This window comes from Cyprinodon variegatus, unplaced genomic scaffold, assembly GCF_000732505.1.
Source record: "Cyprinodon variegatus isolate N-32 unplaced genomic scaffold, C_variegatus-1.0 Scaffold875, whole genome shotgun sequence".
Taxonomy (NCBI): domain Eukaryota; kingdom Metazoa; phylum Chordata; class Actinopteri; order Cyprinodontiformes; family Cyprinodontidae; genus Cyprinodon; species Cyprinodon variegatus.
The window spans coordinates 9,127-17,821 of NW_015151328.1; the positions used below are offsets into that span (position 1 = coordinate 9,127).

The following is an 8,695-nucleotide window of genomic DNA, read 5'->3' on the forward strand; positions in this document are numbered from 1 at the left end:
GATTGTTCTTTTTGGGTCTAAGGGTCACAGGCAGTATGTCAGACGCCCTGCAAACACAGAATTCAAGCCACAGTACTCACTGAAGACCATTAAGCATGGTGGTGCAAGCATCATGATATGGGGATGTTTTTCATACTATGGTGTTGGTCCGATTCACCGCATACAAGGGATCATGGATCAGTTCCAGTACATCAGGATCCTGGAAGAGGTCATGCTGCCATATGCTGAGGAGGAAATGCCTTTGAGGTGGACCTTTCAACAGGATAATGACCCCAAACACACCAGCAAGCGAGCAAAAGCATGGTTCCAGATGAACAAGATTCAACTGATGGAGTGGCCAGCACAATCCCCGGACCTTAATCCCATTGAAAACTTGTGGGCTGACATAAAAAGTGCAGTGCATGAGGCAAAACCAAGAAACGCTGAGGAATTGTGGAATACAGTGCAATTATCCTGGGCTGCAATACCTGTGGAACGATGCCAGAAGTTGGTTGACTCCATGCACCACAGATGTGAAGCAGTCATCAGAAACCGTGGTTTTGCAACAAAATATTAGTTTAGGATACTCAGCTAGGTTCACTTATCAAGAATTTCTTTGTTTGTACAGTACATTTTTGAGTTTCCAAGGAAAGATGGCAACACTGCTATTCTTTTGAACATGCCATTTCTTACTTTATTTGAAATATTATTATTATTTAAGTTTTGATGACTTTGCGCAATTGTTTTGCTTTGGAATAGAATGTACTGTGTCCCCAATGTATCTGTGTTCATTAAAGTACAATTTCTTTGAAGAATTTTGACATTTACTCATTTTTCTAAAGGCACTGCTATTATTTCGAACACAACTGTACCTGGGTCTGCATCACACCTCAGCAGAGCGCCTCATTGGTTCATGGTGCAGGAGGACTAACGAAGCACACAGTTAATTCCCTGTCCTGACATGGAATACATTCATTTTCTGAGGAACTGAATTTGGGTTTTCATGACTAAAAAAGTGAGAGGAGTTTACTTTAATCCAATTTAAGAAGCACCGGCAGGTAATCAGTTTGCAATTCATGAAAATTAGAAATAAAAGCCCCTGTAGGAACAGAACAGGTCTTTCAAAGCCCCAAAGGTCAGATCAAGTGTGATTAAACCCAGACAAAGATCCTTTATAAACCCAATATAAGAGCACAGCTTCTTCTGAAGCATCCAGTGGTTTATTTCAGTCTTCAATTACCTCTTTATAGATAAATGAAAGCACAACTGAAATTGTTTTAGTGTTTCACATCTTTAATTGATCATGATAAAAGTAGAAAAAAAAAAAAAAAATCATTTACAATGACCAAAGCAGGTTTTAACAAATCACTTCCAGAGTAGCGTACACATATTTACACTGAATAAAACTATCATTTTGAGGACAGAAAAAACAAACAATAAAGTGTCGTAAAACCAGGCCATAAAACGGCTCTTTTTCCCTAAAATAACGAGTTTCCTCCTCAAGAAACGCAGCAGAAACTCCTTACTGATGATTCTGCTCGACTCAAGCTTCATTTTGTCTCTTCACCCAAACTATTCCAGTTAAAACACTACAAGGCTGCAGGGTGGGGCTGCAGCCATCAGACCAGTGGGTAACTGGCCGCCGTTGCGATGCCGCAGTGGTTCTTCCTGTCTTTGGCCATGTAGATGTAGCCTTTGTCGCCCCAGCTTTCACTCCAGCTGTAAGGAGACAGAACGGGTCAGAAAACTCTTCACCTGAACCTTATCCAGCTTGTCTGTCAGACTGAACCAGATCTTGAATGTCTTTATCCTCCAAAGGCTCACTGACCTGTTCTTGACGATCCAGTATTTCTTGCCGTCGACATCCTCCCCCTGGAAGCCATACCCCACCACCAGCACGCCGTGGTCCAGCTCCTCACTGCTGCACTCCTTCTCATAGTAGATCCCTAACGACAAAAGGAATCAGGAACCGAGTCAAGTTGAGCGGGAGACTCGTTATCCACAGAGTTAATGTTCGACAATGTGATGAACTCACCAGACTGGTAGAACTGGAAGGATTCGTGACCGGCATCGATAGCTACGGAGACGGGTCCGACGGAGGCCACGGCTTTCATCAGAGCACGCTCACTGCCGCTGGGAATGTCGACGAAGCCAGTGTCGTTGGCTGCGTTAAACTTGGGGTCATACTGGCACTGCTGGTCGTCCTGAAATACAGATCAAGGTGAGATGGGTCTGGAGCTGGGACATGCGCATGAACATCCTGGAGCATTCAAATGAGAAACGTACTGTTCCCTTGTATGGGTACGACTCCTCCGAGTCCAGACCCTGGTTGTCCTGGACGTACTGGAAAGCCTGGTCCATCAGACCGCCGTTGCAGCCCTCGTTGCCCTCAGGTCTGGAGCAATCCACCAGGTTCTGCTCGCTCAGAGACACCAGCTTACCAGTCTTCCTGAACTCCTGACCCTCCAGAGCGCCTGTGGTGCTGAAAGCCCAGCAGGAGCCGCACTGACCCTGAAGAAGGAGAGAAGGAAGATGGAGTCAGGAGAGTGGTAATCCCGCCTCTCAGTACCTTTACTAAAAGATAAACGTTCTCAGTCCAAGATGATGATCCGCTTCCTGGATGATGAACAGAGGTGGAGTTCAGCAGGAAGGCAACTTTAAATAAAAACCCTTCAAAGATACAACAGTTGCTTTCAAATGGATCCCACCCAATTACTCCCATAATGAAGGAACTGGTTTGAAACAATGAGCTGCAGTTCCCATAAACGTCCAGGAGGCGACCTCGCAGACTGATGCCATTTTATTAGACTAGTGTTATTTTCCAAAGGCCGTGTTAAAAAGAAGAAAAATGATCATTCTTTACTTAGCATGAACAATTTTTCAATTCAAGCAAATTATATATATATATAAATAAATAAATGTCAGATGTTTTAGCAAATAAATAAATAAAATATTTATATAAAATATAAATAAATATAAAGCAAAGGGGTGTGGAGAACATGCTGTACAGCACAAAGATGATAAAAAAACAACCCCCACTGGCCGACTTATCTCAGTCTGCAAGCAAAACATGTTCTACTGAGGACAGAGTCTTCATGGTCCTGATTAGCGAGTAAATAAACCATGAAGCTGCAACGCGTCATGTTTACAAATCAAAACAGCTGCTCTGCAAACTACCAGAGAGTCGCTAGCTCTCAGGTTATCACAGTAATACATTTACAGTACCTCTAACACATAACAACGGCTAAGATGACAGACTTGTTTTAGAAGAGCAAGTCTGACAGTAAAAGATGAATTTGGGGTGCATCACCTGGTCTTTGACGGGGGTAACGTAGCCCTTCTCCCTCCAGTCAATTGCACGTGGAGCCTCCAGGAAGTTGGGCTCCATAAACAAGGAGCCCTTCACCTTCCTTTCAGCTTTGCGCTTGTAGCCGTTCATGATCTGCCTGAACTCCTCGTGAGTCTGTAAGGAAGAGCATTCAGAGTGAAACAATTCTGCCACTTCGAGAGTTTAAACCAGTCTCATTTAGTTTTTTTCCTCCCAAAAATGGTCATTTTAACATTTCTACAGACATCTTGTTTCAGAAAATCAAAAAACGTTCTTATCCACAATTTGACGTTAGATTGTTAGTCCAATATACTTACATAACAATTACTTTTTTTTTTATAAACTAGGTAAAACATTTTTCAAGAATACAAAAAAGAAAATAAAAAAAGACTAGACAATTAGATAAAAGAAAAAAAATATATAAAAACAGTAAGAACCAGGCTAAAAAAAAGTTTAAGCATTTAAGACAGAACATAATGGTTATTTCTTAACAACATAAAATCACACATTAGTCTCTGAACTGCACTAAGGTCCATTATGTGACATCAGAGAATAAACGCTCGTAAATGCATCGCCTCACCATGTCACCAAAGTGGTTCATGCCCAGCCGGTAGGTGTGTTTGCCCATAGAGTGCTCCAGGTTGTGCAGCTCGATCTTCTTCAGGTTCTTCTCCCACACCAGTCGCCTCCAGCCTTCCTCTCTCTTTAACAAAACAACAATACAGATTAAGAACAAGCAAATATCAAAGAAAAGAAAAATCAACAACAATTCCTGTTACCTGATGGTAGTTTTTATTGTGCCAGCTCTTCCACAGGTTCCAGTGCTCATCCAGCTGTGGGTCCAGACTGGGGGCCGACAGGCTCACGCCAAGGCACAACGTTAAAACAACTAGAGGCAGCATAGCTGTGGCTTCCTGCAGCAAACAAAAGCATCCAGTAAACAACTCCAGGGATCTGGTTTCAGAGCAGATTCAGACACCCAGTGGCAGTAAGGCATCATCAGTTATGCATGAAACCATTTATAATTGCTTTCTCAAAAACTGCTCAGCATTGTGTTCTATGACTCAACTAAGATTAGCAGTAACTTCCAAAGGCAAATTCCTGGCAGTCCAGTCAGGTCTGGAGTCATTTACACAGAAGCTGGGCTATGATTCACAGCTTGCATAAAGGCCTTTTTCCCAGGGTAAATACAAGGGGATCTCTCAAAATCGGATTATTCTACATAGCATTTAAAGATGTATGAAATCATTTCATTGTAAATGGTGCCTTTACTGTCCACCATGGAAAAAATAACCACATAGCTCTACTGCAGACAGATCACTCTGTCTATTCAGATCTGATTAGTTAAAATTATTCACCACAGGCTGCAATGCCAGCTTATGCGATATCTTGTGTATTTGTTTTAGTATCTTTCATTCTGATGATTTGTTCTTTAACGTTTTGCTCTAGCAGCTGTTTTCAATTCGGCCAAATGGCCTAGTCACTGAAGCTCCGATTCGGAGGCTAACTTCAGAGTCATTCCCAACTCTCTTCATCTAAGAAAATAGACAACAAACTTATGCGATCTTCACTTTCTCACAATAAGAAGGTATAAACTAAAATAACGCAAACGATGACTCCTTGTGTGGCTGTGCTCTGGCTTTTATTGTCGCATCCAAACAACAAGCGGATCCTGCTGGGTTTTTTTTTTTTTTTTTTGGCTCAGTCACGGGATCTGCTGCCCGTGGGATCACAGCCAGGAATAACCGAAACGTCCTCCACACTAGGAAACCGAAACAAAATCAAAACTGAAACCGGCACATAGCGGTCCTATGCACCTGATCATAGACCGGCAGATGTTCGGTTCTGATTAACCAAAAAAACAACAACAAACAAAGCGAGAAGAAAAACAATGGCGACTCTGGAAAGAAGGATTTAGGTCGACGTTAAAACTTAGCCGAATGAATAAGAAACAATAAATCCTCATCTTTTAACGACAATTATTTTTTTTGTCCCGCTTTGAGGATGACAATTCCTGGTGATTTTTTAAAATTTGCCAAATTGTCAATGCAAACTGGAACCTCGTTTACGAAAACGAAAAAACTGTCCATTATATTTAAAATACTGATAAAATCAGATAATAACTCGTTGGAAATTACGTCTTCAATATTAAATAGACATTCAATGTTTAGACTTACTTTTAACACCTTCTTGAAGAAGAACAAGAAAACAATTCCTCTGTTAGCCGAGCTACACTTTATAAAGGCCAAGCCGGGAGCTTGGGATCATCCCACAAAGCTCTCTGATTGGCTAAAAAACTTGTTTGTGCTTACTGCTAATTGGTTGATTCCATGTTTTCCCCACTGGAAGCCCGCCTCTATTATTACGCCATCTTGCAAGCACGTGATTCCCTCCCCCTGGATTAACGTTGAAAAAAAGGGTTGCAGCAGTTTTAATATGATTATTACATGTAAAAGTATTTAAAGACTCACTTATGACCAATTTATCTTTTAGTTGGGATTATTCAAATTCAGGCTTTAAAACCCCAGACTCAAACTAAATAAGAAAAGGATAAAAAGAGGAGACCTGTGTTGAGAAATTCAGGTGAAACATAACTCCAGCATCAGCAGCGTCTCTACTTGTTTATTCCATTTTTGGGACCAGTTCAAAGCACAACACATGTTTATAATCTATAAAAGTAAAGCTAAATATGGGCAACTTGAAGTAAAATCCCATCACTCAATTATGCTGTAATAGCAATAGAAATTGTTATAAAAAGTAATAAAAACTCCATAACATATTAACTTAGGCTATTGTATGGCTGTGATTTTATTCTACTGTCGTCAAAGCCCCCAAATCAAACATATCACTTTGTTATCACCTTATCAAACAACATTTTGAAGTAGGCTTCTTCAGAACACTTGTTGTACATTGAACACCTGAATCTTATTTATAAACTGCACACAGTTATTGCATTATGTATTTTTTTTATTTTTATCAACTGATATACATTGATGCTCTGATGCCACCGGTATTGAAGAACAAAGTCAAAGTGTCAATTACGATCTGCGTTTGTGGTTAATAGGTCAGACTATCTGTCATAATTCAAAATCCACAATGAGAATTGTTATAAATATACTGAATACAATAAATGTTCATTCCTAATTCACACATGTTCAGAAGGAGGAACACTGTCACATTTGGATGACTTTATACATCTTGATACAGCAGGCTTTGCTTACACTAATTAACATTGTCATTCTATTTGTTCTTTGAATCACCCTCAGTACAATAACATGGTGGTGGGAGCACTATAATGCAGGGATGCTCTTCTTCAACAAGGGAAAGGATTAATGGGAAGTTAAATACAAGGCTATTGAAAGGTCTGCAATGCATTTCATGAGTATGAAACAAATTAGACAAATGAAATCATTTTATTCCTGCACTTCTAAAGTTTTTAATAGGTTGTTGTTAGACAAATCTGTATATGTCAGCATATTACATTATTCTGTTACATCAAGCTGTAAAATCTTGCAAAACACACTGAAAATAGACTCCTTTTTAAATGCAGAACATCCATATCTGTTGCCTATCTGACCCTTGTTTAAACTGTAAGGCTTCTCAGTTTCAGATACTTTATCTTAGAGGTCTACTATTCCAGCAAAGATAACAAGGAGTAAATCTCCTGAGCATGCAAATGCTGTGAGGCTGCAGTCATCCAGTCCATCAGAACATTGATAAATCAATAGAAATCGTCACAATTGTTTAACATTTTCTCCCTTTCCAAACAGAAGACAACACCAAAGGACTTATGATGCATTCCTTCACCACAGAGCTTCTGAGAACTGCTGGCAGATCAGAGGCAGAGTCAATCAATGCTGATGCTCATGTGACTGATGTTATTGAGAAACACTAACTGACACGACACTGACAGTCAGGACTGAACCTGTTTTTGTTGTTTTGTTCCTTTCTCCTGAAAACCAGACATATGTTCAGCGACTACGCTTACATACATTCGACTCAGCAGGTTTTCCTCTTACGCAAAAAGGATCTGCTCGATCACGCTCAAGTTATGCAGAGAAAATAAGAGCTTATGTCCTCGTATGGTTGACCACATCTTCCTGATCGATTCCCATCAGTTCACCAGAGAGGTTTTCAAAATGATTTACATCTGTGAGTTCATCCTGGGAAGAAGTTGACCAGTTCTCAGTTTTCTGCTGGAGCGCATCAGATCTTTATTGAATGTATTTCCTAGTATTTAAAAAGCTCATGATGTCATCTACTCTGATGAGGTTCACAGGGTCTTTGGAATGAATCTAGTCCTACTGTTCTTCCTTATGAACCAAGGGGTGTGGGAAGCTTTTCCACATGTTCATCCTTTATCACATCAAGCTCAACTTGAGTGTTTGTTGCTCTAATGATCAATATTTAAGCAAAGCACTCAGTTTCATGTGAAAAACCTGTCATTTTAACCAAATGCAGCATTTTTACATTTGTAATGGTAGGAGAGGAAAATTGCCTTCTGCAAAGCACATCACATGAAACTGTAGATAGAAATTAGACTCATTGACTCCAAATATGCTGCTAATTGCTACAGGTCACTAAGAATGAGCTTTAAACTTTTATTTTTTTACCTGCAGTTATTGTGTAAGTAATTACTATGCAATCATTTCTAATATTTTTATGTAATAATATTTAATTTTTTTTTAGATTTTGAAGTGTGAGATTAGTCATCAGTGACCAGCTTGTCAATTTAAAGGTTTTTACCTATTTTCTAACTAGCACTAACAAGAGTGCCGACAATAATTTGGGATATATTTCAGTAAAATCAATTTCTGAAGCAAAAGAATCAAACTGTGATGATAAAATTCTATATGATTAAAAACATGAATATAAATCATCCAAAGTCACGAGGCACTGTCTCATGATACTACAGCAAGTATGCAGAAACCCAGCCTAAAATTCAGCAGCACTTGGTTTAATGACTCAAATGGTGACTCAATCATTCCACTCCTACATTTCATGACTTCTTGGAGAAAGCAGTCATGGGCAGGTCCAAAAGTCACCTAAATTCAATCCTAAACTGAACAAGGAGCTGATAAACCCTAGAAAGTATAGAGGACAGATATGATAATTATTTTATTTATTATTCCATGCTCTGAAGCTACAGCCTTGACAGAGAGATCTGACACCAAGGCAGAGGGCAGCTTTTAACACCATAATCTGATCAAATTACCCAACAAAGAGCAATTCATATAATCTGATTGGGAAATTTGAATGTTGTCTCATGTGTGCTGGATGCATAATGTTCTCCAACCTTCTGTGACAGGTTGTGCTCCTAAAATAAATGATTTCCTGGCATTTTCTCTGCTGAGAACAGCAGATATGTAATCAACTGACTTAATCAAG

The 8,695-nt window shown here is 39.6% G+C and overlaps 1 protein-coding gene across 1 annotated transcript; it reads right to left on the reverse strand.

The window, feature by feature from the left end:
- Positions 1–1,265: 1,265 nt before the first annotated feature.
- LOC107099482 (cathepsin L1-like) lies at positions 1,266–5,593 on the reverse strand. Its single transcript, XM_015397628.1, has 8 exons — positions 5,485–5,593; positions 4,087–4,221; positions 3,888–4,010; positions 3,290–3,442; positions 2,266–2,490; positions 2,015–2,183; positions 1,808–1,925; positions 1,266–1,698 (listed from the first exon to the last, which is right to left on the reverse strand). The coding sequence occupies exons 2-8, from the start codon at positions 4,207–4,209 to the stop codon at positions 1,599–1,601; spliced, it is 1,011 nt and encodes a 336-aa protein (XP_015253114.1). The 5' UTR covers positions 4,210–4,221; positions 5,485–5,593; the 3' UTR covers positions 1,266–1,598.
- Between the last annotated feature and the right edge of the window lie 3,102 nt (positions 5,594–8,695).